Source organism: Molossus molossus, unplaced genomic scaffold (genome assembly GCF_014108415.1).
Source record: "Molossus molossus isolate mMolMol1 unplaced genomic scaffold, mMolMol1.p scaffold_m16_p_15, whole genome shotgun sequence".
NCBI lineage: Eukaryota > Metazoa > Chordata > Mammalia > Chiroptera > Molossidae > Molossus > Molossus molossus.
The window spans coordinates 19862037-19888520 of record NW_023425350.1 but is presented as its reverse complement, the minus strand read 5'-3'; the positions used below and the strand labels follow the sequence as shown (position 1 = coordinate 19888520).

At 55.5% G+C, this 26484-nt stretch overlaps 1 protein-coding gene across 1 annotated transcript; it reads right to left on the bottom strand.

Annotated features, from left to right (window-relative positions):
• On the bottom strand, positions 1–25969 carry EHD3 (EH domain containing 3). The gene is made up of 6 exons (XM_036262652.1): positions 25666–25969; positions 16026–16202; positions 10435–10532; positions 3826–4238; positions 3042–3206; positions 1–637 (listed from the first exon to the last, which is right to left on the bottom strand). The coding sequence occupies exons 1-6, from the start codon at positions 25890–25892 to the stop codon at positions 110–112; spliced, it is 1608 nt and encodes a 535-aa protein (XP_036118545.1). The 5' UTR covers positions 25893–25969; the 3' UTR covers positions 1–109.
• Positions 25970–26484: the final 515 nt, after the last annotated feature.

Genomic DNA, 26484 nt, shown 5'->3' with positions numbered 1-26484 from the left:
TCTATGCCCGTGTGTGTGTGTGTGTGTGTGTGTGTGTGTGTGTGTGTGTGTGTTTAATCGCCTCTCCCATCTCCTGAAACACCTGCCTGCTCTGAACCCCCTGCTCCCATCACTCAGCAACTTTCCTCTTGGATGGGGGCAGGAGGTGGGCAGGCAGCTCATTGGGCAGCTCGTGCCCCTCCAGCTTGACCTTGATGAGGTGGTTGGCCAGTGCAAACTCCTCGTCATCCAACATGCCATCCTTGTCGATGTCGGCCAGCTTCCAGATCTTGCCCAGCACACTGTTGGGCAGCTTGGAGCGCACCATCTCCTTCTTGGCATTGGCACCCGTGATCTTGCCGTCCACCGGTGACAGGGTGTAGAAGATCTCGTCGTACATGGGCTTGTCCCTGGCCACGACCCACTCGGCGTCGTCGATGCCCTCCCCGGCCCCCTCCCCGTAGCCATGCCCGAAGGGGCCATGCAGGGTGCCCTCGAACGCTCCGCCCTTCACCATCTGGATGGGCCGCTGCGACTCCTCCTGGCGCACCAGCACCATGAGCTGGGCGATGTCGTGGGCCAGCATGTCGTCCACCACCTCCAGCAGCTTGCTCTTCAGGGGCTGGAACTTGCTAAAGTCCTGGGCCTGCAGCTGGTCCTGGGAAGAGGGGGAGGAAGGACGGTGAGGACAGAGACAGTGGAAGGTGTTCCTGCCCCTCCTGGGGGAGGCTGTCTTCTAATGCTGGGGTATTCGCAGCCCTTTGCTTGGAGCTAAACTGAGCAACATCAAAATAATAAAAGATGAGAGAGAGGAGGAAAAAAAAGGCACATTGTGTTGAGGATGGAATTTCTCAGGAGAGAAGAAGTTTCAGGGGCCGGGAAAGGGAAAGTCGGCGGAGCACATGGGTCTCTCTGCTCCAGTGAGGGTCATACTTGGAAGCCACTGAGGGCGCTTTTACCACATTCTCTTATTCGCTGCTCTAGCCCCCTCCCGAGAGTGGGAAATCACATTCCACCCCATTCAGGGAAGAAAAAGCGGAGGCCAAGGCAACTGAAAACAAATCACAACAGAAGCCGAGGTCGACCCCAAACCAGCTGTTCTTCATCAGGAAGCTCATCGGGACGGCCTGCAGACAGTTCAATGATCGGCTCCTCTCTGGAAGGTTCTGACACAGTAGACACAGGCGGGCACGCAGATTTTGCAGAGGTCTCCTCCTGACCCTCCCGCGACACCCCCGCCACAGGGTAAGAGAAATACGCTCCACTTGGCACGTCCAGAGCCTAGAACACCCAGCTCCTCCCGGGCCCAGCGGTGACCAGGTGAGAGCTTCCCGCTCCCGCCTGGCTCTGGCCACAGCAATCTCAGGACACTGGGCAGCGGCCAGCGCTCAGGGCATAGTCTCAGGGACAAACAAGCACATCGAGTTCACTGTAGAAAAATTCCCCAAACACCCACAGCTATATTTCAAGAGTCACTGTTAGCTTGGGCATTTCTCACCTCCCTTCAAGGACAGGCTGAGCGGGGAGGTGGGGGCTGGGAGTGGTTGGGGCGGGGGTGGGGGGTGGGGGGCGGGTGGGCGGAGCAGACCTGCTCTTTCTACTGCCCTCAGGGCTCAATCTCCCAAGGTCCCTCCTGTCTCTGCCCACAGCTAGGTGTGTTTTGTGGGTTCCCAGCTATGGGTCCCAATATCTCTCAGGGGTACAGTGGGCACACCCCACCACATAGTCCCCCAAAGGACAGCTGCTTACATTGTTGATTCAGCGCACCTAACAACAGAAGATGTTAAATTATTTCTGTTGTGAAAATTCCTCACATTAAAAAGGGGGTTGTCATCTCCCCAAATGTTTACTCACAGATCATTACATTCCCAACGAAAAGAGAAATGAAATGTTGACAGGTTCCAGCCACAGCTGACCGAGAAACACAAATTACGTTCAAGTAATTCTGAAGTTAGTGAGTGACTCGAGGGGGGCGGTTCCAGGAAGGAATGCACCCATGAACAAATGTATATTTTGAATGTCTAGTTTTAAGAATTAGCTAGGAAACTAAAAGTGCCTATTGGAGACGACAGGGCGCTCTGAAACCCGAGTCTCGCCCGAGAAACTGCTTTGGATCAGTTAGCAACGGGAGCAAAAGCAGTATTACTGGTACATCTGCGGTTGCTTTTCCTCGAATTCTCCGATTTTTAAAAACCCTGTATTTTGAAATAATTAGAGGCATGAGCAACTGCAAAAACTGTGTGGATCAGTAGGTCCCTTCTGCTCCTCACCCAGCTTCCCCTGCTGGTGACATCTTACTTCATTTCAAGGGTGGAGTCTACACCAGGCTCTGCGCTGAGTACCTTATAAATCTCATCTCACTGAAGCTCACAGCAGCCATACCTGGGTGCTTCTGGGGCCTCAGGTCACAGATGAAGGGGAGGATTCAGTAGTATGATGAGGTGGTTCTTGCTTGGACTATGGGGACAGCTCCTGGCATTTCTACTAGCGGCCTATGTGACTCAGAAAACTGCAGGCAATTAATTGCAAAGGTTAATTATCTTTGTAAACTGCCATTTGTTAATCTGAAAAAAGGAGGATGTAAATGCCTCCCACAGAGGACTGCTCTGGGGAATGACATGAGAAACCATGTGTGACAGTCCCTGGCTCAAGAGAGGGGCCCAGAGTGGGCTCCAGAGATAGCAAGCCCCTGTGTGACTTCTCCATGGCATATGTCCCCGGTCACCCCTGAGCAGGAGCTCAGAGGTAAACAGAAGTACTTGAGGGCCTGCAGAACCTTCATTAGGTGGCTCATCCCATCCCACATGACATGATGGTTGTGACTAGGGAAGGTCACAAACTCGGGGTATGGACCCCAAACATCATGGGACACCCCTATCCCTTTAGATTACTGGAGTTCTGTGTTTCGCCCCAGTCCCAGATATGACGTCTGCTGGGCCAGTGATAGTCCAGCAGGGAGGACAGACCTAGGGCCATCTGCCTGGGTGGCTTCCTCCATACTCAGGCTATTCAGCCAGCTCATGTGACACTGTCCCTTGTCCCGGAGCCCAGACCCTGGCTACCTGCATCCTCTTCAGGTTGGGAAAGTCGCCAGGCGAGATCTGGTGCTCCCGCTCTATCCGGCCATAAATCTCGGCCAGGTTGTTCACCAGCTCCTTCTTCTTGTTGTCCTTCCCAAACACCGAGGGCATCTCCTTTTTCAGAGAGCTGATGATGTAGGCATGGACCTGAGCAACGGGGGCAGAGAGAACACTCGATCAAGACCTCAGTGCATTCCTTCCCTCTGGGAGCCTCCACCCATCTCTTCCCATAACCCCACTTCCCCTTGCTCCTACTTCCAAGATAATGTCTGTCTCCACATTCTTGCTCTCACCCTGCCTGCAGAGCTGAGCTGTTTTCCTAGATCTCAAGGGCAAGGCGGTAACAGGGATGGTAATAGTGGAGACGATGTCGATGAGAAGGCAATAACAACAGCTAACATTTACCGAGCACTTCTGAGGACAGGCTCGGCCACGAAGGCTTTTACGTTCTTATTCTACTATAGCCTCCAACCCTTTCATTTCACAGGCGTGTAAACAGGCACAGAGAGACGGAGGGCCTTGCTGGGGTTGGGACACAGTCTGTAAACAGTGGAGTTGAGCTCCAATCTCGCTGTCTGACCCCAGGGTCTGTGATCATAACTACCACAGTACCCTGCTCCCTGGCCTCTGGCGTTGGCATGCTGATGCTCATGACACAGTAGCTACTACTCACATGGGCAGTTATGCTCAAGGTAGCAGGCAGCTCTTCCCCCACCCCAAGCACTCGGTGCCGCCCATGCTGCCCCCCTGCCAGGGGCAGCCTCACCTTGGCCAGCCTGGCTCTCTTGATGAGGTCATTGAGCTTGCGCAGGGCAGCATTTCGTGGCAGACTCTGGATGTCCTTGAACAGGTCCTGCTCCTCAGCCTCAAAGAGCTTCCGGTTGTCGGGGATGAGCAGGGGGTGGGACCAGAAGGAGCCGATGTAGACCCGGATCACCTCCGGGGTGTTCACGATCTTCCCCAGGGACCACATGAGAGCCCCGTACACCCGCATCAGCTGCTGGGTCTCGATCTGGTCGGCCTTGTTCAGCACCACCCGCATCTTGTCCTCGTGGTTCTTGAGGGCCTTGATGACTTCCGAGAACTCATCGGAGATGTCCAGCTTGTGGGCGTCAAAGAGCAGGATGATGCGGTCAACCCGCTCCGCGAACCACTCAAGGACAGCGGCAAAGTCGTACCCTGTCGGCAGAGGGACAGTCAGGGGAGGGGCCTTTGGGGCACAGATGAGGAGTGTGGGGAGAGGTGAAATAGTAGAAATAATACCATCTTGGGAGTCAGATCTGGTTCAACTCCTGACTCCTCCACCATTTTCATATTTAACCTTGAGCAAGTTACTCTGTGTCTCTGAGTCGGTGTGTTTTCATCTATCAGTGGGCACAGTAATGTACCAAATTAATAGAATTATAAGGACTAAATACCATGAAGCCCAGCATATAGTAGCTGCTCAATAAATACTAATTATTATCAACATCATTATTCCTATTTAGCCTTTTCACTCCAGGAGAGGGGCCTAGGAAAGTGCTCTGCCCAGAGACGAGGTAGGGACATTATCAGTGCCACCGAGAGACAGTCACACAGTGACTCGGGCAGGACCACCCAGCTCGCATGGTGCCGCGAGGAGGCATGGAACCTAGCTCCCTAACCCAGACTCAGTGCTTGCTCCGGCTGGCCAGATGTTTGCCCACCACCTCATTTCACCCCCACAACACCCTCTGAGGTAGGCGGGGTGAGGAGTAGCACATCCACTTTCCAGAGGAGGAAACAGGTTCAGAGATGAGGTGAGAGTCAAACAGCCGCAAGGGATGGTGCCAGGACTGGACCGGCCGATGGAGCCCTGAGCGCCCTGCACACGCCATGAGGGCAGCCGTCCAGCACCTGGCCAGATCCCTGCCCCCTGCCTTCTCCTCCCCACCACGCAGGCCCAGCCAGCAGCGCCCAGGGAGCCCAGGAGGCCCTGTGCATTCCGGGTCCAGGTGGGCCCGCAGCCTGCACCTGCTCTCCTGCTCCCCTCCCCCACACCAGGGATAGCTCCTGGCTATTTGCAGCCTTCCCTTTGACACAGCCTGGTACACTGGCTGCTCTCATCTCCCAAAGACAATCCTTCAGAACTGTGGGCAGGAAAGGGGCCAGAGGGCTCAGAAAAGCAGGACAGCCCTGGCCAGGTGGCCCAGTTGGTGGAAACATTGTCTGGTGCACTGAAAGGTCACTGGTTCCATTCCTGGTCAGGGCACATGCCCCGGTTTCGGACTTGATCCCAGTAGGCAGAAGGCAGCGGATCCATGTCTCTCTCTCTCTCTCTCTTTCTCTTCCTCTCTCTCTTCCTCTCCCTCTCACTCTAAAAAAATCAATAAAAATATATTTAAAAAAGAAAATCGGGACAACCTCCAGGGTGGGTATTTAATTGCTTCCCAGACTCGGCTTATGTACACCCAGGAAAGGGAGCGACAGAAAGGCCTGTGCTGGGCCCACTAGGGAGAGGGGCATGGGACTAGCCCTCCCATTGACGGACTGTGTGGCCTCAGAACCTCGATTTTCCCAGCTGTCAAACAGGGATAATAACAACTGACTAAGGAGGGGTCAGTGAGAGCCATGGCTACAGGATCGACTGCAGAGGGAGGGTTTGCGCTCAGCCTGGAGGCTCTGCCCTGGTGCCTGGGGTGACAGGACACCCAGGGACAGGCCCCCTTTCCCTCACTGGCCCAGGACTGGCTCTGAGAACCACAGTGGGAGCTCGGGAGTGCCTGCAGCAGCCCACGGGCTCACGAGGTACGATACGGCGATGGGGGAGGCCCAGGAGACTGCTGGCCGAAGCAGGCCTTCCTGGAATCGCTTACGGCAAGTCTGCTGGCTCCCGGAGACCTGGTGTGCAGGCACCCGGCCCAGACACTGGGCTGCTGCAGGGACCAGGGCTCCCCACTGCCCCCAGGCTCCAGAGCGGGGAGAAAGCATGCCTCAGTAATGCCAGGCAGGAGGAAATCAACGAGACAATCACAGTAAGCAAGGCAGCTCCTTAATGACCACTGGCTTCCTTCACAGTCTGAAGTGAAATACAACAGACACTGCACCCATTTCTTTGTATTTTCAGCCACACAATCTCATTTGATCTTTACAACTCTGCATATGCCAGGAGGTAAATGGGGCCTACACATCTTACAGCGAAGGCAGGGGGAACAGAGGGGTGAAGGGGTTGCCCAAGCTCACACAGCCAGGTGGTGGCAAACCTGGGACTAGAACCCAGATCCTTGACTCTGGTCCATATTCCCTTCTTGTCCATAGCAATGTGCCAGGCTGGAGCTCAGAGGGCTGAGCCCTCAAACCAGGCATTTTCTTGTGGTGGGTATATAAAAGGTCCTGTCTTGCCCTCCAAAATCTCTTTCAAGATTTAAAGACATTTTAGCAAAAAAGAAATGAAAAGGCATCCATTTTCAAAATGTGGGAAGAACTGAGATGACTGCGGGGAACAAACGCCACACCACATGCCTTCCAGATGTCCACAGGCCACCAGCAAGCCCCTTTCAAGGGCATCGGGCTCGACTGCTTTGTCCGTGTGCGGCCCACACGGGCTCGGGTATACAGTGCTGTCTGGGGCTCAGGAGGCCCCCAAGCCAGCCCTGCTCCAGGGAGGGTGTCCGGACAGGCCAGGGGTGTGAGGCTGTAGAATGAGCTCAGACCTGCCTCTTCCCCACCTTCTTCCTGGGCAGGCCCTGAGGCGTGTGGAAAGGCCACTAGGCTGGGACCCGGGAGGCCAGAGTTCCCACCTGCCGTAGAACCGCCGGGCCCGCCTGCACAGGAAGGGGTCACGGAGAGGGATGGGGCTCCCGGCCGCGGGCTTGCTTTAGGGTGGGGCCTGCGGGGATTTCTAGCTGACGAGCAGCCGGGAACTGTGCTTCCCAAGTGTGGGGACACGCAGGCTTCCGGAGCCCACCCACTGTGTCGCTTCCTTGCTCCTTCCCAGTCATAAGTCCTGGGCCGGGCACATCCTGTCACTTCCAGGAATTGCCTCCCTGCCCTCTGCTGCCCACCCAATGAATCTTGATCCAGAGACAATCGCTGGCCTGTGACCTCTCAGGCCCAGGTTCTGGGATGTCCCCCGCTTTCCCCTCCCCCAAACACTCACCCCCAGGCCTGGGCAATGGGGACACACCCTGAGCAAGACCACACTGTCCAGCTCTGGCCTGGGGTCTGAGTGCGCCTTCCTGAAGCCTGGGGAGCCCTCGGGAGCAGCTCACTTTCCAGAATGTGGCATACGGTACCCAACGGCCCAGAGGAGGCTCTGTGCAAATTTCACAATGCTGCCATTTTTCTGGGGAGACACAGCCCTGTGCCAGGCTTGAGGCTTGTGCAGGCAGAATGTGGGCTCGATTTCAGGCTCTCCACGCCCCTCAGCAGGGCTGTGGGTTCTGTCCTGCCCTGAGCTGCCGAAGGAAGAGAAGTGCCTATCTGTGCTGTGACCACACCCGAGCTCCGAGGGCCCCAGGCCAGATGAGGTGCATTTGGTTCTAAGCACACACTTGTGGGGGATGTGTATATGAGTGTAGGTGTACACGTGTATGGTTGGGTGAGTACGAGTGTAGATGTTTATGTGTGTAGGTACACGCTGGAGCCTCCCGGTTCTATGGCTTCATGAGGAAGGAGGCAGAAGGACTCTGCACACTGGAAACTCTCCTCACCTGGGGTCCCCTGGTACCTGAGAGTGTGTGATTCCCCCTCCTCCAATTTTCCTGGCCTCCTTGGAGAGCCGAGGTCAGCACCCCCTGGCTGACGCGGTAGGCTGGCGGCCCAGCTCCTGTGCGTTTGCTAACAGCTGCCCTTGTAGTCTGGACTCAGGAGGGCAGAGAACCAACTGGCCTGGGTGGCCACTCCCGGGGCCATCACTGCCCTGAGGTGGGCTCGGTCATGCTAGAAGGGAAAGGACATGAAGGGCAGCCACGGAGGTCTAGGACGAAGGCAGGAGAGGAGGCAGAGTTGGGGAAGAGAATGGAGCAGGACCGGAGCTGAGGAAGGCTGGAGGCCCCGCAGCAGGGCCACTGTGCGAGGGAGGCCGGGCACACGGGCTCCCTGGGGTTGGACAGCGGGTGGCCCCGGGCGACAGGGAAAGGGGAGGGAGGGGAGCTCTCTCAGACCCAGACCCAGAGCTGATGCCTGTTTCTGTGACCAGCCAAGGATCTCACAAGGGCATATGGTGGCTATCATCACTCCCTGTTACACATGGGAACTGAGGCTCAGGGAGAAAACTGACCTGTTGAGACCCTCACGGGTTCTAACCCCATCTCTGACCTTCCAGTCCCGCAGCCTTGGAAACCTCCAGACCCCCGTCAGGCTGCCTTGGCCTGCAGGCGTCCCTGCCTGCCAGGGAGCTCAGACCCCGAAGGTTGGCCCCTGAGCCTTTCTGGGGAGACTCAGGCTGCCCCAGGCAGAAACCCCTGGAGGCCTAAACTCAGGATGAGCTCAGAGGAGTGGGGGTGGGGTGGGGGGTGGGGCCTGGTGAGGGGGAGGGAGTGCCGAGGGAAACTAACAGAAGCCAGACGGGGAGCCATGCACGCTGTCTGCTGCAGGGCCCTGAGCAGGGTACCAGATGCTGACAAAGGGCATAGAGACCAGAAGGGTCGAGACCCCCCTCTTCCCAGGGCTGTTGGTTCTATGGCTTCAGATATAGCCCAGAGTTAGGGCGCTCAGGACCCGGGCTCCCCAGAACCTTTCACAGGGGCTTTTACTGACATCTCACTTATGTAGAAGACAGGCTGCCAACGACAAACTGTTAACACAATTTCCTGAGGCTGCTTTCTCTCCCGTCTTCCCAGGTGTGACCGCCTCAGGGAAATCCCTTTGGCCTGTCCAAAATGGGGTCCCCAAGACCAGGCTCTGTCTTCCCTTCAGGACAGACAGGGGTCATGAGGCCCTTGAGCACACTGCTAACCTGGGGGCCTCACCTACCCCCCACAGCCATAGTGCACCCCCAAACTGCAGAGCCTGGTGCCCCGAGCTGCCCCTTCAGGGAGGAAGCCAGGGCAGGTCTCAGGAGTGCTGGACAGCAGCCCAGGTCCGGCAGAAGCGGCCTGCACCGGGCCTTTGCCAGCAGCACTCATGGTACACAGCCCCTGGAGCGCTGGTCTGTCGCCTAGGAGGCTGCGGGCTGTCCTTGAGGGGCCTGGGGTGAGCAGATGCTGGCCCTTGCAGGCCATGCCCCTGGTGGAGGGGTTTCTGAGCCTCCTGCTGGAGCACAGACAGCCTGCAGAACACACCTGTGTCTGACCCTGCCGGGCCGCAGAGCACCGGGCGGAGGCATGTGGGAGGGAGGCAGGTGGTCACCCGCGGGTTCAGGCGAGGCGAGCTCCCGCCGCTGCCCAGGGAGCTCTGGCCAGTCCAAAGCCTTTCCTTCCCGGATGCTGACTTCCGAGTGCTGACTTGGCTCTAGCCAAGCTCCTAAGTCCACTATCGGGTGGGTGTGGCTTCATCTGCTTTTCTCGCCAGAGATACAGCACAGGGCACAGAAAGGGCAGGGGCTGCCCGGGGCACACAGCACTGTGGTAGGAGAGGCTGGGGGTGAGGAGCCAGGAGCAGTTGCTTTTAGCTTTTAACAGCATCCGTCTGGCTGTAAAAACCAGTGATGGTGACACCTCATGCTCACTGGGCACCGCTACGTGCCAGGCAGAAGGCTTTTATCTGTATTATTTTTAATCCTCAAACAACCTATACGGTAGGTAGATTTACTTCTCTGTCCTTTATAGATGAACCAATCAGAGCAAAGAAACCTGCCCAAGTTCATGCTGCCAGGAAGTGGCAAAGGCGGGCTTTGAACCCTGGCAGTCTGGCTCCGGAGTTCTAGCTCCTAACCACCCTGGGGATGACCCCCTTAATGAGCAATTACCCCATATGTGTTTGGAGTGAACAGTTTTCAAAGTGCTTTTGCAAACCAGCCCCAGAGCATGCTGTCCTCACGTTGCCGAGCTGGGGTGCTCTGCGTGCACCCGCCGTCCCTGCAGAACTGCAGGCTCCTGGGGGCAGAGACTGCAGGGACCTCAGAAGCAGCCAGGTCCTGGCCCACATTAGGTGTCGCCTGGAGCGTGGACAACCTCGTTGAGGGAAATTAGATGTTGCTTGGAGCATGAGTAACCTCAGCGAGGGAAGTAAGGCAGATACTAATGTCTCCATTTCACAGAGGAGAAGACAGCGGCCAGCTGTCTCCTGAGCTACAGTGGACCCAAACCTGACCTCTAGTCCCTGCCTAGGATGATCCCATACAGCACATGAAGCAGCGCGGGCTCATCAGGGGACAGCAAGGCCCTGGAGGCCTCTCTCCTGGTACGGAAGCAAGAGAACGTACCAGAAAGAACAGAGCATGGAGCCAGCCAACCCTCCCAGCTACCTGGCTTACCTCGGCTGATCCTTTGCTTTTCCCCGGAGAGGATCCCTGGTGTGTCAATGATGCTGATGCTCTCCAGCACGGGGTTGGGCAGCTGGGCACACACGAACCTGCATGGGTGACAGGAACGCGTGAGCCGCCGTGCTCTCGTCGCCTGGCGGTGCCCTTGTTTCAGCCGCACGCCCACCCTCCCTGGCTTGGGCAGAGGGTCAGAAGCCTGGCTGCCTCCCATGCAGATGCCCAGTTCCAGGTCAAACAGCCCGAACAGTGGGCCCACGACCTGTAAGTTGAGGAGGCTCACTGGGTGATCCCAGGCAACAAGGGTCCTACACGGTCCTTCTGTCAGGGACGCCACGATGTCCAGAGCTCGAGCCCTGCTCCCCAGGAACCCAGTCTGGTGAGAAGAGCAGGCATGCACATGGCCACCCCGAGCGAGGTCCAGGGGAGGGTTAAGGAGATCCAAGGTAGAGATGGAATCCAGGGAGGCTTCCTGCAGGAGGAGGCCCTGGAGCTGACGAGTGGGCCACACCACCCGGAAACATTGCCTTGAGGACAGCAGTCAGGCCTCCTTCAAGGACACATTTCTAGTGCTGCATCCTGACGTCTCAGAATACAGATCGGTGAGCCTCACTTCGATCCTTCTTACTTCAAGCCTTCTCTCTCAGAGGTCATTGTTGGTGGGAGCTAAAAAGGTGTCTTACTCTCCCAGGTATATTGTGTGAAATGGCGGAGATGCAGACACACGGAAAAGGGGGATTCCACAGGGGAGGCAGAACTTGAATTGAGGCTTCAAGAGACAGCCAGCACCTTCCAGGCAGATGAGAGAGTGGCAGGAAGCCAGCATGTGCGTGTGGTGTGAGTGTGTGTGTGTGGTGCATGGTGCGTGTGTATGTGTGGTGCGTGGTGCGTATGTGTGTGTGTATGTGTGGTGTGTATGTTTCCTGCATGGTGTGTATGTGTGTATGTGTGTGTGTGGTATGTGTGTACGTGGTGTACATGTGTGTGGTATCTGTGTGGTGTATATGAGTGTGTAGTGTACATGTGGTGTGTGTGTGTGTGGTGTCTGTGTGTTGTACATGTGTGTGTGTGGTGTACATATGTGTGGTGTCTGTGTGTCTGTGTGTTGTACGTGTGTGTGTGTATGAGTGGATGGGGAACGGCAAGAAAACAGCATTCCAGACTGAGATGGAGGTTATGGTGACAGAGCAGTGTTTGGGTTGGATTTTTGTCCCCTAACGAGATCTGTTGAAGTCCTAACCCCCAGTAGCCCAGAATGTGACCTTATTTGGAAATAGGGTCTTTGCAGATGTAATTAGTTCAGATGAGATCATACTAGAGCAGGGTGGGCCCCTAACCCAATGTGAATGGTGTCTTTTTAAAAATCAAGCTTATTAGGATGACACTGGTTAGTAACATTATATAAGTTTCAGTTGTACAACTTTATAAGCCAGGAGAACACAGTTTGAAGACAGAGATATGCACGGAGGGAAGTGTCATGTGGAGAAGGAAGCAGAGGGTGGAATTATGCTTCCACCAGCAAGAACACCGGGGGCCTCCAGAGGGGGAAGAGACAAGGGAGGATGCGCCTCTAGAACCTTCTGGGGGACCATGCCCTGCCCTGCCTTGATTTCAGCTCTGGCCTCCTGAGCTATGAGACTCTGAGCTTTCAGACACTGAGTGGAAATTCGTCATGGCAGCCCAAGGTGACTAACATAGGGAGGTGCCGATGCCACCCAGACACGAGAGAGCGTGCACACACTGTTCCAGGGTGTACACATCACTGAGGCGGGCACAGGAAGGCTGGAGTGGCCAGATATGAGGCTGAAAGGGGAGGAGGCAGGGCCAGATCTAAAGGGCCTTGAAAGTCACATGAAAAATTTGGATTTTATACTGAGGGTAGTGGAAACCCACTGGAATTCTTTACGCAAAAGAATGACATGATCCGATGTGATGGCTGCCAGCATGTCCAGCTCAGATCAACAAATGTTTATGGAGTGCCTGGCACTGTCCCAGATAATGGAGTGCGTGACATAGTTCCGTCCTAGTGAAGCCCATGGTTTCCATCATGTCTACGGCCCAGCCATGTTCTGCTCCTTAGGTTCTATGGCACACCCCACTATTCTAAAATACACCCCACATTTTGCTGAAGCTAGTTTGAGCTGGTCGTGTGCATGGGGCTGGTGTTTGGGGCCAAGGTTGTGGCTAAAGCAAAACCCAGGCCAAGCACATGGAGTAAGAAGGGCAGGAGGAGGATGATGGACCCGACGAAGGGTGACACCAAGTCATAGGAGCCAGAGAAAAAGGGGACACCAAGGAGACGGGAGAGGGTCTGGCCAGGGAGGCAGGAAGAGAGGGGACGGTGGCTGAGAAAGACAAATACCAAAGAGAGGTGGGTGAGGTAAGGGTGGAAAGAGTCCCTGCTTATGACCACTAAGAGGTCAAGGTGACCTTCACATAAGTGTTTGTGATAGGGTGAAGCCATATGCCCCAGGCCGGGGGACAGGAAGGCACGAGGAGGTGAAGCCAAGAAACTTGGCTGTGAAGACAGAGGGGAGGGTGAAAGCCGGTAGCACCTGCTGGAGGCTTTTCAAGAGCAGATAGTTCTGTGTGGAGAGGAGGGGCCATGGGAGGGCAGAGGCGGTGGGCGAGAAGGGTAACCGGGAGGAGGGACCGAGAAGGGTAACGGGGAGGAGGGACCCCGAGAAGGGTAACCGGGAGGAGGGACCGAGAAGGGTAACGGGGAGGAGGGACCGGGAAGGGTAACCGGGGAGGAGGGACCGGGAAGGGTAACCGGGGAGGAGGGTCCGAGAAGGGTAACCGGGGAGGAGGAAGGACCGGGAAGGGTAACCGGGGAGGAGGGCCCGAGAAGGGTAACCGGGAGGAGGGACCGAGAAGGGTAACGGGGAGGAGGGACCGAGAAGGGTAACCGGGAGGAGGGACCGAGAAGGGTAACCGGGAGGAGGAAGGACCGGGAAGGGTAACCGGGGAGGAGGGCCCGAGAAGGGTAACCGGGAGGAGGGACCGAGAAGGGTAACGGGGAGGAGGGACCGAGAAGGGTAACCGGGAGGAGGGACCGGGAAGGGTAACCGGGGAGGAGGGACCGGGAAGGGTAACCGGGGAGGAGGGTCCGAGAAGGGTAACCGGGAGGAGGAAGGACCGGGAAGGGTAACCGGGGAGGAGGGACCGGGAAGGGTAACCGGGGAGGAGGGTCCGAGAAGGGTAACCGGGAGGAGGAAGGACCGGGAAGGGTAACCGGGGAGGAGGGTCCGAGAAGGGTAACCGGGAGGAGGAAGGACCGGGAAGGGTAACCGGGGAGGAGGGCACGAGAAGGGTAACCGGGAGGAGGGACCGAGAAGGGTAACCGGGAGGAGGGACCGGGAAGGGTAACCGGGGAGGAGGGACCGGGAAGGGTAACCGGGGAGGAGGGTCCGAGAAGGGTAACCGGGAGGCGGCCCCGGGAAGGGTAACCGGGGAGGAGGGACCGAGAAGGGTAACCGGGAGGAGGGCCCGGGAAGGGTAACCGGGAGGAGGAAGGACCGGGAAGGGTAACCGGGGAGGAGGGACCGGGAAGGGTAACCGGGGAGGAGGGCCCGAGAAGGGTAACCGGGAGGAGGGACCGGGAAGGGTAACCGGGAGGAGGGCCCGAGAAGGGTAACCGGGAGGAGGGACCGGGAAGGGTAACCGGGGAGGAGGGACCGGGAAGGGTAACCGGGGAGGAGGGCCCGAGAAGGGTAACCGGGGAGGAGGGACCGGGAAGGGTAACCGGGAGGAGGGACCAGGAAGGGTAACCGGGGAGGAGGGACCGGGAAGGGTAACCGGGGAGGAGGGCCCGAGAAGGGTAACCGGGAGGAGGGACCGGGAAGGGTAACCGGGAGGAGGGACCGGGAAAGGTAACCGGGAGGAGGGACCCTTAGAAGGGTAACCGGGAGGAGGGCCCGGGAAGGGTAACCGGGAGGAGGGCCCGGGAAGGGTAACCGGGAGGAGGGCCCGGGAAGGGTAACCGGGGAGGAGGGCCCGGGAAGGGTAACCGCGGGAGGAGGGACCGAGAAGGGTAACCGGGAGGAGGGACCGGGAAGGGTAACCGGGGAGGAGGGCCCGGGAAGGGTAACCGGGAGGAGGCCCCGAGAAGGGTAACTGGGGGAGGAGGGCCCGAGAGGATGCCTGTAGCCCAGCACGGAGGGGGCGGGAGTCAGACCTGTGAGGAAAAGCGGAGCCACAGCTCCACGCCTGGGTGGGAGGGAGGGAGGACCAAGCCACAGTAACGTGTTTATGGGCAGGTTGAGGAAATGAACTAGATGGATCTGTGGACACTGGTTCCCATTTTTTCTAGAAGGAGAAGTAAGGCTAGCTGCTGCAAAAGAAGGCGGTTGAGGTGGTCGGCGAGGGCTTGGAATCCCCACAGAGCCCAAGGCGGGGAGCTGAGGGGCCGGCGTAGGCTGGCTGAGAGGCACAGAGATGCGAACCAGAGGTCTGGGCTGCAGCCTCCCGCGAGTGGCTGCAGCGAAGCTGGTCACCCCTCCCTGCTGTCCTTGCAGTGGACATGCCTAGCACATCCCCAGCCAGCGGTCAGTCAGAACACCTGCCGTCTCCGCTGCTGAACGCGCCCAGGGCAAAGCACAGACCTTCCCCAGTGCTGCTCATAGGCTCCTGCATTAGCCACCCTCTTTCATGCCCCTCTGCTTGGATTTCAGTGTCCCTTCACTCGTCCCTGAACACCCATGTCAAACGCCAACTTTCCCCAAGGCTGCCACACTAGTGTGCTCGCCTTGGAGGAGGGTATTAGCATCATCCTATTTTACAGATGGGAAAAGTGAGAACAGAAATTAGGTCGTTTGTCTCAGCTCCATGGTGCTATTTGGTAGGATTTGAACCCAGCTCTGTCTGAAGCCAAGGCCCATAGTCCTTCCCTTTACTCTAAATACCTTCAATTCGATAAAGTAGTTAAATCATTTTTAGTGCAATGCTGATAAAAAAAAATGTGGTGTGGATTTACAGCAAAGGTAAGCCGGGATAAGCCGGCATTTTAGTTAAACACAGTAAGATCAGGAAGGCCTGGATTGGCTTTCCTCCCTCAAATCATCACAAGAACCCTGCTGTCTGCGGGCTTCTACTTGTCTCAGGAGGGGAGGTGACCTGTCCCAGGCCACGCAGTGAGTTTAGTAGGAAAGTCAATGCTCAAATTCAAGGCTTCCATCTTAAGTTCAGGGTTCTTTCCACCAAGTAAAAACCATGTCCAGGAACAGAGGAAAACCTTCCTCCGCCTCCTCCCGGCTGGAGGCAAACCCTCTTCACAGTACAGGCAAGGGCTGGGTGCGCTCTGTGGGCCTGTTGATGGGAGGCGCAGGGATGCGAGGTGTGATGCACCTTGCTGCACCCTCCCAGCCCCTTGATCCGGGGGAGTCAGCCTAGCGTGTGCTGCTCTCACACCCCTAATCTATGGTGACGGACCCAGTTACATTCCCAGCAAAAAAGGGACAATCAAGGGAGATTCTAGGAATGGAAAAGTCACTGAGCCTCCCAAGACCTTGGCCTGTCCTTTGCCTTCTCATGCTTCAAGGAGAAGAACAGAGAACAGTCAGGCTGTGTGCTCCCTCTGCACTCACCTGTTCAAGAAGGCGTTGCCAAAGGCGTTGAGCTTCCGGAAGGGTTTCTTGGGGTCCACCACCAGAGCGTTCCCGGGGATGATCCCCTCCACCTCACCCTGCATCACGGCAATGAAGGAGTCGGTGGTGGGCTCGGGCCCAATCCTCATGCCTGGAAAATCCTGTTCCAGTAGGTACCTGGCAGAAGGGAGCACAGTCATAAGGCAGGGATTCTGCTGGTGACGATGTGCATCACGACAGAAGGGCAGATACAGACCATGAGATTCACGGCAGGAAGAGATGACTGCGGGGCGGATTCCAAAGACACTGTGGAGCAGGTGGGATTGCAGCTGAACTTAAAATACCAAGTCAGCTCTTCTTGGTTCTTATCTTTTTCCCTCTGAGAATCAGTAGGAAAAAACAAAGCAAGGTTTGGGCTTGGAGCATGGGTTCGAAGTGATTGTTACAGACTGTTGCAGAGTTTACAACGGAAGGTAACCCGCTGAAGACCTGCACAGAGGCATGGTTAGAATTAGACCATCCATGGACTCTGCCAGCTTTCCATAGGTCATTATTTATCTGGATAGTCAGTCCTTTAATATAAAAATAGCTCATGCATGAGACAAAAATACAACCAGTGTGATGGGTGCACCATAAAAGTGGGTCTCCATCCCCTCCCAGACTTTGGTACACCCTCTAGGTGGCAGGTCCCTTTCTTTGCTCTTTTTCCGGCCTGAGCAGTGAGAGCTCAAGGCCCTGGCCCTCTGCGTAGTGCCCTTTAGAAGTCAAGAGCAAAGGCACATGATGAGCCAGAGAGTGAAGAGAATAGCTTGTAAGGAAATCGAGTCCTTTAGAAGACGCTCAGAAGAGCTTTGAGCCTAAATAGCATGAGGCTGGATTCAGGGGAGGAGCCCAGAACTGCCTTGGGTTGGGACTGGCCAGAGGAAAGTCCCAGGGGCATCTTTCAAGACCACGATGGACAAGGAGCTAAGGAAATGTACTGACCAACAAACACAGACCCATGGGGTGAGCCCTCACTCTGTGCTGAGAACCTCCTAAACATCGAGGGTTGTATTCATGCTCAGAGGGAAAAGCCAAGAAGCCCTCAGGAGATGAGAGGTCAAATCAGAGACTTAGTCGGGAAGGGAGCCTGGAGCCCTCCGGGACCAGTGGTCCTCGGCCCCGCTGCACAGCTGAGCTACTGCGGAGCCCTATCTAGCTAATGATGCCCGGGCCTCACCCCCGGAGGTTCTGACCCATCCACTCAGAGGTGGGGCCCTGGCCACGGGTCCTTTTCAGGAGCTCCCCAGTTGACCCTCACGTGCAGCTGGGGTTGACAACACTCTCATTACACTGACAATACCACTGACCCTCGGTAGCATGTCCACATGCCAGGCACTGCACCCATCACTTTGGGAGCATTACCTCTTTCGGGTCTCGCAGCAGCCCTACAGATAGGTACTGAAGAGGCTGAGGCTTGGAAGGGGTATGGGACTTTCTCCAAGTTAAATGGCTAACGGTGGAGCTGACGCCCAGACCTAAATCAGTCTAACACCAAATCCTTTGCCCTCAACTGTCTTCTCACTTCTACCAGTGAGAGCTGATCAAGGCCCCACAGGTCAGTGCAGAGCTGGGACCAGACGCCATGCCTCCAGGGCCCAGGTTACCTGCCTATCCTATGTCTCCCCAAGGTGGGCTGGAGCGGTGTCCTGCTCTGTCCACAGTGTGGTGGCCAAAGAGACTTGTTGGGGTTTCTTCTGGCTCCTGGACACCCTGCCTGCCTTTGAGAAGCGTTCAGAGCTGCCAGGTTACTCCACGGTTCAGGCAGTTTAAATCGGGGTGCCATGGGTCCTCCCCAGGAAGCCAGTAAAGAAGCTGCTGGCCGGGAGGCCACCCCCGCTACACACTGGAGGGTTTTAGGTTCCTTGGGAAGCCATTCATCTCCGTCCAGCATCCCGGCCCAACAGTCTGGGTGTGAGGACAGGATTTCCTCCATCAGAGGACCATGCTGGAACCTGGCACTGGGGCCCGGGTGAGGACACGTGCTGACAGCTGCACATGTGGCCGGCACTTCCTGCCTTCTGTGTGCATCTCCAGGGCCTTGGGAAGGGCAGGGGATCCAGCCGCCTGGGGCCAGCAGGCCTGGCTTCTTAACCAGGAAGGATGTGCCCTTCGGAAGGCAGTGGGCCTCTCTGAACCTCAGCACCTTCCTCTACAACACGGGAGATAATAGTGCCAGTTTATCAAGCACCTGTGATGTACCAGCCACTGTTCCAGATTCTCTACGGATCATCTTCTTTCACCTTTACGTCACTCTGAGGGGAACATTAGGACCCTTACTGTCAAATAGGTCTAATAAGAAAACCCACCTCCTAGGAGTTACAGCCCTTGAGCACTCAAACCAGGACGGGGCCTAGACTGGCACCCTGTTGTAACGAGGCGGGGACAGCAGTCACCCAACTGCCTCATGCTGTGTGGCAGGATTTGAACCCAGCCCTTGGATTTGAGAATTTACGCTCAGGGCCACTACATTTCCTGCCGTAGGTCTCCCCTTGACCAGGAAATGCAAAAGGGCCGAGCCCCACAAGGGACTAGAACAAGGAATGGGACAAAAAGGCCACAGAGAATATGGTGTGGCAGGAGGCTGTCCACGGCCCAGGCCTTCTGCGAAAGACAGGCTCAGGGGCCCACAAACCCAGCAACCTGCCCGTCTCCATGCACATCTGCCCCAGGGGTTCACAGCGAGGCCTCCGCGATGGGGTATGACATGCAAGTTCTTTCAGGCGACCAGAGCAGGCCCCACCCCACTGGCTCGCAAAGGACATTCTTGGGACTTAAAAATAGTGAAGCCAGAGTCCCCTGGGAAGAAGTTTCATGAGAATCAGCACCATGCCTGGGAAACCCCATCCGTCCTGTGTGCCAGGAACACCTGCCCCAACCAGCGCGGTGAGAAGCCGGAGCAGGGCCCTGTGGGGGTGGCCGGAGTGGATTCCGAGGCAGGAGGGGCTGGTGGGCACGATCAAAGGCCTGCGGGAAAGCTGACAGAAGTGAGAAGCGATGCTGAGGCAGCTTCTAGAACACCAGCCTGGACTGGGCCAGATGGAGTGAGGAGCATCCTGCTGACCCAGGCATCTCGGATTCCATCCCGAGAGGCGTGCCGTGCCAGCAGATGACCAGAGGGTGCCGCTTCCCAGCAGAACAGGGCCACTTCCCCGGATGTTCTGGAGCCGCAGCCTGGGTCTGTCTGACTAGGGCCTGGACGCTGGGCCTGCTGTCCTGCCCTTGTGGCTCGACCCACACGATCCCAAACTGCTGACCACACATGGGTCTGGAGAGACACAGAGTCCGGCAAAGACATCAGCACATCCAGGGACACAGTGGGGCCAAGCAGAGAACCAGAGCTGGGTAAATTCTCAGGGACATTTGGGTACGGCCTGCGGCACCGAGTGCCCCTTGCACAAAGCCACCACTGTGTCCGGAAAGGACAACCTACTGAGGTTCTCACCACTGCTTCTCTACGGGAAGTGATACAGATCGCCTGTTGCCAGGCGAAACCATTCCCACGGCAGCAGAAACAAAGGCAAGTGAATTCAAGCCGGGGTGGGAACGGCCGAGAAGAGGACATGCAAGGGCAAGGAGGGGCCGCTGAGTGGCAGGTGCTGCTCTGGGACCTTTATCCAGAGTATTGCACTGAATCGCCCCTATAAGCGCTGTGGGATGACAGCCGTGTCCAGTTTTGCAGAAGAGTAACTGAGATATAGCTTGCCCTTGTTCATGGCTAAATGAAAATATTTAGTGGCTTTAAGAGCTGAAAAGATTTGGGTGCATTGTCCACCCCCCACCCCCACCCCACCTCGTCATCCAGTGAAAAATACGTAAATACTAAAACCACAAAATAGGTGTAAGGAAGTCCAACACAATTTTGATTTTTCCTATGAGGACTACCTTTTTTCTTCCGTAAATAATTTCATGACATTTTCCTCATTCGTGTGTGTGCGTGCGTGCGTGCATGTATGTGTCCTGCTTGCCTGGCAATGTAAGCGTGTGATCTGCTTTACTGGTGACCTAAGCACCCAGGGTAAGGCGTGGAGCTGAGAATCTTAGCCCAGTCTGCTTCCAAAGTACCCATCTCCACAACAGTGGGGCCAGGCCTCAGGCTGCTGCTGGGACAGTGCCCAGGGCAGGGGAGCAGACGGGCTGGGCCCTCCGCCTTGGCTGTCGGGGGATGCACCTTCATGAGTGGCTCTGCCATCACAGATATAACCTTGGACATGTCACTCAACAGCCCACTGGCTCAGTTTCCCTAGTTCATACAGTGGGGATAGTACTTGGTTTCTAAGTAGTTCAAAGGGACAGCATGAAGGTTTTGATATGACATCCATGAGTTTGGGAAAAACAAAGGCTGCACCAGACATTTGCTCGTAGTAGCAGACCATAATTAGAGAAAACAAACACCTCATTGTTGCCTGTAAGAACTCAGCACATTTCTACATAGTCTCCAAATCCAGCCCGGTGCCTCCCCTGTGAAGCCCTACCTGATTCATTCTGTCATCCCAAACCTGACATGCTCTTCCTGAAAATCGCACGGCTTTCACTTGCACATCTTTAGTAGAATCGACAGGCACGTATCACTTTCTGCCTTGTGTCATAGGTATTCGTGCTACATACCTGAATCTTTGGACTCTAAGCCTTGGGTACTTCAACTTCAAAACAGAATCCAAACAATAACACTTTGCCCGTCAGCCTCGTGGGGTTGTAGGGAGACGGTGAAGCACCCCAGAGACACACGTGAGGGAGCACCTGGGAGAGACCCTCGATGGTGCAGTTCAGTCTGTCAGCTCTATGCTCCTCAGAGTGGCCACCACTGTCCCTGGGGCACAGCAGCCTCTGCCATGGGATGAGGTGACCCCAACACAAAGGAGACCAGTGGCCACATGGCCAAGCCCCGCACTCCCCTCCCCTCCCAGCACGGCCCACTCAGGCTCCTTTTCCAGCCCCCCCTGCACACACCTGCCCTTCCCCGTCCTCCTGACTGCGGGCAGGGGCTGGACAGGGCTTCCCCCACCTCCTGAGGGCCAGCTTCTAAGCCTCTGGTCAGAGAATCAGCTGGAAAGAAGACAGGGAACGATAAGGCCCCGAGCAGAGAGCCTGGAACAGGCTGGAGCTACATGGGTTCTATCCTCTCCTAATCCTGAGAGTAACCCTATGAGGCAGTTGTTACGATTCCCATGATAGAGATAAGGAAACTGAGGTTCCAAAGGGTTAGATCTTGCTAACAAGGTCTCTTGGTTGGTATCTGCTGGAGCCTGGGTTCTGCTGAGCAGGCCATGTTCTTCCCATGGCCTGGGCCCATTGTCAAGGGTAATGGGATGGAGCCCTTTCTCCAGAGGTCCTTCTCCTCCCAGTCAGCGCTGCTCCTGATGACCTCCACACACGACATTCAAGGCAGATCTTACGCTGGAGCTGAGGCCGGCGAACCCAGCCTCGCTTAAGGACCAGCAGATCAGAGCGCTGGTAGGAAAAGCGTGTCCACTGAGCTCAGAGTGGACAGGACGGAGGTGTTGCAGGGACCGTGCCTGGCAGGATAGACCTTGCAGAGGTCAGCGGATCTACCTGAAATGATGGCCCCTTTCTCTAGCCCTGCAGCTTTGCAGAGAACCACTTCCTGCGATGGGACGGTGATGCTGTAATGTACGGGGTGAGGCCTGGGCGGTGGAGATGGATGCCAGGCTGGTGATGAGAGATGGAGCAGCACAGGTAAATGCTGCACCTTTAGGGAGGATGTAAACATCCCTGGAAGAAGCGGGGGAGGTTGAAAGGGTTAGCTAAGTAGCAACCCCCACTATGTGCTCATACTTCAGAGTCCAAGTCATGCTACAGAAGGGCTATTTGGCTCCTGAGATCAGTGCAGATGCGGGAGGCTTGGCTCCGGCAGCCCTCGGCCTGACACCTGACCCCCGCCGTCCTTTATTTGGCTTCCTTATAGCTCCCAAGAGCACCGGGCCTTCCTCAGCCCCGGAGCAGCGGCTATTTACCTGTGACCAGGGGCCACAGGGTGCCAGGGAGGAGAGCGCCGAGGCCACATGCCAGGGAGACGGAGAGTGGAGGGAGGAGGACAGCGCAGGCAGGAGGAGAGGCTGCCAGGGCCAGAGGGACACAGAGCTACTGTACTCCGGAGAGGCAGCCTGTGTTGGAGGGAACAGCCACCAGGCCAATTTATTGTTTATTTTATTACTCTGGATTGCTGGGCCTTAGGCCAGGGAAGTTATTTCAGGCAGAGATCATAGCACATTAATTAGTTATTAGAAGAATGTCCTTTTCTGTGCGTTCTTCCTGAGAAAAGAAATAAACCCACGGCAAGTACATAGGACTGCAAGCAGAGGCGAAGGCCAGGGCTGGGGAGTGAAGAGGCAGGTCTCTGCTCCAGAGAGAAGGGTCCCTCACAGGTTCAGGCCAGGGACTGTGGGGAGGAACACGGTGGTCCAGGCAAGAATGGGGATGGGGAGGGAGGGAAGGCCAAGGCACCCTGAGATCTATGCTCCAGGCACCTAGCTACCCAGTACAGCCTTGGAAAGGGGTGCTGTGCCAACTTGCCCTCTTGGAAAGCAACTCAGATATAACTCTGAACACTAAAATTAAAAAGTAAAACAAACACACACACACACACACACACACACGCAAACAAAATAACCAGAAGCAACTCTGTATAATCTTTGGCCTAGTGATTTCGCTTCTGGGAATCTCTGAGAAAACAGTCAGTCCGTGGAAAAACATGCAAAGAGATATCCAGAGTGATTCTACAATAGCAGAAAAACTAGAAACAACCTAAAACATTCAAAAGAAGCAGACTGGTCACACGGGTAGTTGTATTCACATATAGCAAAACAGCATGAGGCCCTTAAAAAGAATGCTTACAAAGATTTTTTAATTTACATGAGAAACACCATTGCTGAAGGGAACTAAATCAGCATACCAAATTACATGATGATATGCTCTTACCTGTGTGATAAAATAGCTAAAAGTACTGGAAATATATGCATTTATATATATGTGAAAGATATTTAAAATGGTTTCCTTTGAGTTGTGGGATTATGGGTGATTTTTTTCTGTCTTCCTCAAATGCATTCTTCTCTGCACTTCCCAATGTAAAGAAGATAACTGCTCTGTAGATTTAATGAGAAGGAAGAAAAATATGTAATTTGGTTTGGGAAGGCTTCCTGTGCTACAGGCCTCCTACCCCGCAGGCGCCTTCTCGCTCAGGGAGACGCAGCTTTTGATGCATGAGCTAAATTCAGTTACTGGCATGAGTCGGGAGAGAGAACTCTTGTACTTGGAGGATAAGAAAGAGGAGGGATCTGCCTCTCCTGGCCTTCCTGTTTCCCTCAGATAACGAATAATCTATGGCAACTCGACCCTGCCACTTCTTAGACCCAGTTAACAGCCAGCGTGACTCAGGAGACCAGGAGAAAGTCTCAGGCAAGAGGCACTTAAACCTGTCTGCTGCTGGGAGATCCTTTCCTCCAGGGACGCTTGCCCTTCCCCACTTTCCCTCCCACTCTGCAAACATACACTGGAAACCTCGGGTGGCTGAGATGCAGGCAAGGCCCCAGGGAGCTAAGGCACAGTTGTCGGTGCTGGTGTTACAGGAAAGAGACGCCCTAAAGAACCAAGGTGTGCCCACAGGGCCAGGGAAGGCTATGCAAGGGCAGGAGCCATCTACTAATGGCCTTGATGGACTTCCTGTGGGGACATAATCCAGGCCAGACAGAGGACATGGAATACAAAGGAACCTTGTATAGAACCCAGTTATCTCTAGAGCACCGGTTCTCAACCTGTGGGTCGCCCCTTTGGGGGTTAACGACCCTTTCACAGGGGTCGCCTAAGACATAACAGTAGCAAAATTACAGTTATGAAGTAGCAACAAAAATAATTTTATGGTTGGGAGTCACCACAACATGAGGAACTGTATTAAAGGGTCGCAGCATTAGGAAGGTTGAGAACCACTGCTCTAGAGTGTCTTTGGCAGCAATGGTGTCTAATAAAATAAAGAAGATGGATTAGATCAGAGTCTTCATCCTAAAGTCCAAGGCAACCCTTGGGCCCACAAGATTATATATGAATTTGTAATGTGTGTGCATTTTTCTAAAGATAGGTCCATAGCTTTCATCAGATTTTCAAAGGAAGAACTGGCCTTTTAAACAGTTAAGAAGCAATGGATTAGATTCACAGCTAAGGGCCCTTGTAGTTCTAACAATATAAGAGATCCAACACCAACTGGCTCATCTACCTTTGCCCCTCCCCCATCTGGGTACCAAAGTTCTTCAGAAATCACTCAGCTTCCCAAAGCTGCTGAGCCCAAGGCTATCCACCCAAGGGTACACTTCATCTTGTGTTCTGTTCAGACACAACATGTCAGTGTGGGGCTTGCCCTGCTTCCAGAAGGTGTGTTATAAGCTTAATGTTAAGATAAAATTTATCTCTAGAAAACCAGTAACCAGACTGTTAACTCTGCTGCTTTTCTTGCCAAACCAAGAATAGTGCTTTGAGTGTTGCAGGTGCTCAGTCAGTGAAAGGAAACAAGAGCACCCTTGCTTTAAAACCTGCAAGAGATGAGCACCACTGACTTTTGGGGGCCACAGAACCCATCACTACGCTGTAGGAGCCTGACTCTCAACACAGGACCGTGAGCACCCTCAGCGGCATGGCAACGGCTGTAAATGAGGCCAAGCAAACTGGCCTGGCCTTGAAGGTTGTGTGGACTGAGGACTGCAGAGAAGCCTGTTTTCTAAAATAAGAAGAAGTCTCATCACTCCAGTGGACAATATGTGGACCTCTCCAAATGCTGGGTGGACAAGTTGACTTCTTGAGGATCTCTCCAGCCCAAGGATTCTGTAATTCAAGGGAATGGATGACCCACCCTCAAAGTTACAGGCATCTAACCAAGCATCTCCTTCCATGCATCTAACCTTTCCAGTGTTCTCACCTGCCAAGTCAAGGGGCTGGATGAGACAATCATCAATGTCCCTTCCACTCTGAACATACTTTAATATTATTACTGAGCCATTAAGATCAAATAAGGGAAAAGATTAAAAAACATTCTGTTTCCGGATACTGCTTCTGTCCAGTCTCCAAGAGATATGTGTAGCAGCTCTACTCGGAGAAGAAAATGATAAAAGAAGGGGGCCACAGGGTCCCCAGCCGACCTCCTTAGCTGCAACTGTAAAGCCCCTATGTAAGTGGCTGAAGCCTTTTAAGGGCAAGGGAAGTGGAACTGGTCCATAAAGGGCATGTCCCTAAAAAGTGGGGATGTAAGAGACCCCCCACAAACATAAGGTACTCTTGGGATCATGGGATTTCTCACTTGTGCCTCTTGGGCCTTGGTTTCACCATCCATAAAATGGGAAGAATAGGATGGCCTTGATTTTAACATTTCAAACTGACTACCTGAGCCAAGGCTCTAAGTATAGTGGAGAGACACTAGGTAGGATGGGGCGGGGAACCGTCAGTGAAATGTGGGGTAACCTTTGGACACACTGCAGGCAAAGATTTCTTCAGAGCCCTCAAATGAAGGCAGTATCAGTCTGGAGGGGCACCAGGAGTGAACAGCGGGCATAAGTGCCGGGTGGCAGGGTGGGGCTGCTGGGGCCCCGGACTGGCTCACCTGATGAAAGTGGTCTTCCCAGTGGAGTACTGGCCCACCAGCAAGACCATGGGCTTGTTATCGAAATCAGCATCCTCCAGGGCCGGCGAGTGAAACTCGTGGAAGCGGTAATGCTCTTCCAGAGGCAGCAGCTTGGTCTTGTAGAGTTTCTTGAGCCCCTCGCTCACCGTCTGGAAGACTTCGGGGTCCTTTCTCCGGCGGTCGTCGGAGCCCAGCCAGCTGAACATCGTGGCTGCCCCTCGACCCCTGCTTGCGGCCCCAGCAGAAGGCGCAGAGCCCCGCGCCCCGGCGCCCTTGGCTCCTGGGGGAGAATGCCCTGCAGGCGGGCCCGCTGGGCTCGCAACCGCGCCGCCGCCTCACGGGAGCGCAGGGCTCAGCCGCACCATGGCCCGGGCGCGCAGCTCGGCGGTCCCCGGGGCGGCGTCGCGGGACGGAGGACGCGCTCTTCCCAAGCTCGCGGGACCAAGCCCAGCCCCTGCTTCATCCAGCAACCAAGGCCAGAGGGAGGGCAAATCTCGGGGCTGGGCAGGAGGGTTGCGATCTCGGAAACTGAAGTCAAACCTGTAAATAAACTGCCAGACGCCGGGTCCGCGATCTCCCCCCAGACCGCCCCTGCTCTGCCCGGGATACAGTTAGGGGGTGATGCTGCGGCTCCGCCAAGCCCGCGGACAGCTCGGCACCGCAGCCCCAGGCGCCGGTTTAAATGCCAGCGGTGCAGGAAGCCGACTCCTGGAGGAAGTCCCCGAGTACTGGCAAGGCCGGCCTGGCCAGCCGGCCCGGGCGCGGAGAAGCTGAGCAGGGCGCAGCCATGTTTGTGGG